Source organism: Wolffia australiana, chromosome 2 (genome assembly GCF_029677425.1).
Source record: "Wolffia australiana isolate 7733 chromosome 2, ASM2967742v1".
Taxonomy (NCBI): Eukaryota; Viridiplantae; Streptophyta; class Magnoliopsida; order Alismatales; family Araceae; genus Wolffia; species Wolffia australiana.
The window spans coordinates 26,646,269-26,650,237 of record NC_135836.1 but is presented as its reverse complement, the minus strand read 5'-3'; the positions used below and the strand labels follow the sequence as shown (position 1 = coordinate 26,650,237).

The 3,969-nt window shown below is 41.6% G+C and overlaps 1 protein-coding gene across 2 annotated transcripts; it reads left to right on the top strand.

Moving 5' to 3' along the window:
* Window positions 1-285: 285 nt before the first annotated feature.
* Window positions 286-2,191, top strand: LOC144700304 (pentatricopeptide repeat-containing protein At4g21705, mitochondrial-like). 2 transcript variants are annotated; one of them, XM_078571808.1, is made up of 2 exons: window positions 286-380; window positions 453-2,191. In XM_078571808.1, exon 2 carries the CDS (start codon window positions 658-660, stop codon window positions 2,134-2,136), a length of 1,479 nt encoding a protein of 492 aa, XP_078427934.1. In that variant the 5' UTR covers window positions 286-380; window positions 453-657; the 3' UTR covers window positions 2,137-2,191. The 2 variants fall into 2 exon arrangements, with proteins under 2 accessions (XP_078427934.1, XP_078427935.1); XM_078571809.1 differs by having other exon boundaries at window positions 334-380; window positions 474-2,191.
* Window positions 2,192-3,969: the final 1,778 nt, after the last annotated feature.

The window sequence follows — 3,969 nt, the reverse complement described above, 5'->3', positions numbered from 1 at the left end:
ATCATCCACGCCCGGGACGATCCGGCACTATACACAGTATCAGTTCAGCCATTGCTGAGCCACATGCCCATATTGGCGCTGCAAGATAAGTTTGGCTTAGGATGTTGAATTTACATGCCAACTAGATGAACATCCCTAGGATAGTTCAGAATTTACATCAAGCAAGGTGATCGATCTATCGGGCCATGACTATTTTACCCTTTACTGGGAGAAAATTACTCGACAAAGGTACACTAATAAAATTTATGGTGGATTTCATCTTGCTCGTTATCCCTTAGAGATTGACGTTACCAGATATATTCTGGGTAGAAGAAAATCCTCAAGTCGGCAGGCTGTTATGAGAAAACTCCGGGAGAGAATTCTCCGAGCCACACAATTAGGTCAGTGGTATTCTGATTCTCTTTTATCTTGGGATACTTCTTTTTATGAAGATATTTTGAAACTGTCTTCAGTTCATCTGTGGAAACAAACAGCTCAACTCACTTCTGCTGAACTTATATTTTCCCTCGACGGAAAGCTCTCCAGATTCAAAGCGTCATCAGAGCGATAAAAAAGTTTGATAATATCATTTTGATGAAATATAAAAGTTGCCCAAACTCCTGATTCTGTCCGAGGACGCAAAGAACCCTAGAACATGATCAAGCTCCGTTTGTACTAATGCTTTTGCCAGTAAAGGTGATTCCGTCGATGATCGCTGCGGCGCGCCGTGGAAGATGCTTGAGTGTTGATTATCGTCTCCGCAGAGTTTGTCTGCTCACCAGGGATGGTAATGGCGACGGCAGATCCTACTCTTCGTCTAGGTCGGCGCGGAGGTCTACGCTACTGTCCGCTATTCTCCCAATGGGACATCCCAGCGTCAGCCTCGTGCCGGAGCTCGAAACTTGGGCGAAAAACCAGAGGAAGATCTTCCCCGGCGAGTTGCAGGACCTCGTCAAGGAACTCCGCAGCCGCAAGCGATTCAAGCAGGCTCTCGAGGTTTCCGAGTGGACGAACAGCAAGGAGATCTTCCGATTCAACAGCGGCGACCATGCGATTCGGCTGGATCTGATCGGCCAAGTGCGAGGCGTGGAACACGCCGAGTCCTACTTCCACAGCCTGAACGAAGAACTCAAAACGCAGAAAACGCACGGCGCATTGCTCAACTGCTACGTCCGAGAAGGTCAGATCGAGGAGTCGCTGCGGCAGATGGAGAATATGAAGGCCTTGGGATTCGTCTCTACGGCGTTGCCCTACAACAATCTCATGAGTCTGTTCACCCAATCTGGCCAGCTCGACAGGATCCCGCCCGTGCTGGCGGAGATGAAGAAAAATCGGATCTTGCCGGACAATCTCAGCTACCGCCTCTGCATCAATTCCTACGGCGCTAGGAATTTGATCTCCAAGATGGAGGAAACCTTGGAGGAGATGGATTGCCAGCCTCAGATCGTCATCGACTGGAGCACCTACGCCCTAGTTTCCCACATCTACAACCGATCCGGGATTCCGGAAAAAGCTTCCGCAGCAGCGAGGAAATCGGAGGAGAAGATGAACAAAAAGGCGCATATCTGCTACAACCACCTCATCTCTCTCCACGGCGCGATGAAGAACAAATCCGAGATGTGGAGACTGTGGAATCTCCAGGAACAGGCGGGTTTGAAGCATCTGAACAGAGATTACACGATAATGCTTGGGGAGCTGGTGAAACTCGGAGAACTGGAAGAAGCGGAGTGTCTGCTCAAAAACTGGGAGATTTCCGGCAACACCGCGGACTTTCGAGTGGCAGAGGTTGTTCTCGCTGGTTACTGCAACTCCGGCGAGGTTGAGAAGGGGGAGAAGATGATAAAAGATTTGGGGAGGAGAGGAAGAGCGGTGGCCCTGCCCTCGAGCTGGGGGATTCTGGCCAGGGGGTTTGCTCATGAAAGAGAGATGAACAAGGCTAGAAGCTACTTGGAGGAAGCTCTTCGCGGGTATGAACCAGGAGGAGCGTGGAGGCCGAGCCTTCGGTTGATCCTCAGCGTTCTGGAATGGATTCGGGATAGCGGCCGAGAGATTGAAGATTTTGCACAGCTCTTGAAACCAGTCGTTGCGGATCATCATTTCGACGAGGAATCGAAGCGAAAGATAACGAAAATCTTAAACGCTTTTCCCAATCGATGAAAGATTTATTGATCGTTACATTAATCTACTAGAAATAGTGTCCGTTTATGTTCGACGTCTTGATGGCACGAAATGGACCGCGCAAATCGACATCAACCAACAATGTAAAACTAATTAGAGGAACGTGATCGAAAGACGAAGATATAATAAACCCTGATTTTCGATTCCTTAAATTCATTGTACAAGATTCATACCGCTGCGTAGTTCTCTTTAGCGGTTAGATTTTCAGCTATTCTTTAGTGATCACGTTCTAAATATAATTTTACACGATTTTTTTATCAATGGAAATTTTAACGTTATTTTAGAGTGTAAAGAATCTAGATATTACAACTATAATTCCATCACTAAAATGAAATACAAGCGGTCTGTTTACTCAGCATTTGTTGTCCAAAAAACAAAAAGAATTAGTACCATTTGGAATGTATAGAATTAGTTAAATAGGTAAATACCATTTCATATTCATGCGTAAAGACATAATATTCAATGAATAAAATTTATATATTAACCTGCATAACTGTGATCAATACTTTTAAAAGCGATGAAGGATATGGCTGGAACGTCCATGCTTAGTACCAAGCATCAGATGTTGCCTTCCGAAGAAATCTACAATCTATTTTTTGGATAATGTTTTCAACACAAGTTTGTTACTAACATCATCCCATATCCATTTGACATGTTTTTGGGTGCAGGTTTGAAGAATTCACACCGTCAACGACTTTGGTCTCAAGATCATCATTTGGAGATTATTGTTAATTATTTTTAATTTTTCTTGAAAAAATAGTTAATTTTGGTATCCATACAAATCCATAAGCTCTATAACTTTATCATTTGATGCAAGATTGAAGATATTACAAGGAGGACAATAAAGTACTCAAGATTTTCACTATCAGGAAACTTGCCTGAAAGATCATTATTCGTATATTTTTAAGTTTTATTGAAGAGAAGATTTAATTATAACACCCATATGCGTACATTTCACTAAGAGTCGTGCCATTAGATGGATTATTGAAGAAGTCACAGGGGAACATAGCTGATCATTTTGAAAATCAAGAAGAAAATGAAATAGTCAATTTGTGCAACAATTGACAAGATCTCCGTTCTAAGATCATCACAAAGTCACCAAGAGTCATGCCATTAGATGGATTATTGAAGAAGTCACAGGAGAACATAGTTGTTCATTATTTTTAAAGTTACAAGAAAGAGGAAATGTCCACAAGTGCTCAAGTAAAAACCCTTAATTTGATACATCAACATAAAATAGAAGATAGAGATAAGAAGAATGCAAGAAGAGAATTAAGATATAGATAAAAATATATATATTGAACTATTTTTTGTATTTGATTGAATTATCAAAGCATTTCCAATTCTAATACATTTATTCATTATTTAGTAATGACTATCCTTGATGATACATTTGGTTGAAATATACGGCTTTGGGGGCTTAGTCAAAGAGGGCAAGCATCATCGCTCAATAAAAGACTTTGGGGCTGAGAGGACCACAGAGCATCATCAAAATTGTATTTCTTGATATCCTCCTACTCCTTATTTCCAGATGTTTTTTTTTTCTTACGGGGAATTCACACAAACTTTTTTAGGGCTCATCATTACCTTGATCTGGATTCCATTAAATAGATTAAGGACAAGCCGAAGCTGAATAAAAACTGAATCCACTCTATACTTTATCTCATTTCCCAGATAAGTAGCCCATATTTCACATAGTTAACTAGATTTGAGTGGATAAGACTTAAATAACCTAATTCACCTCCCCTTTTAGGTAATGTCTTAGGCACTTAACGAAGAGACAGATTAGATATTATTGTTCATACATGAGTG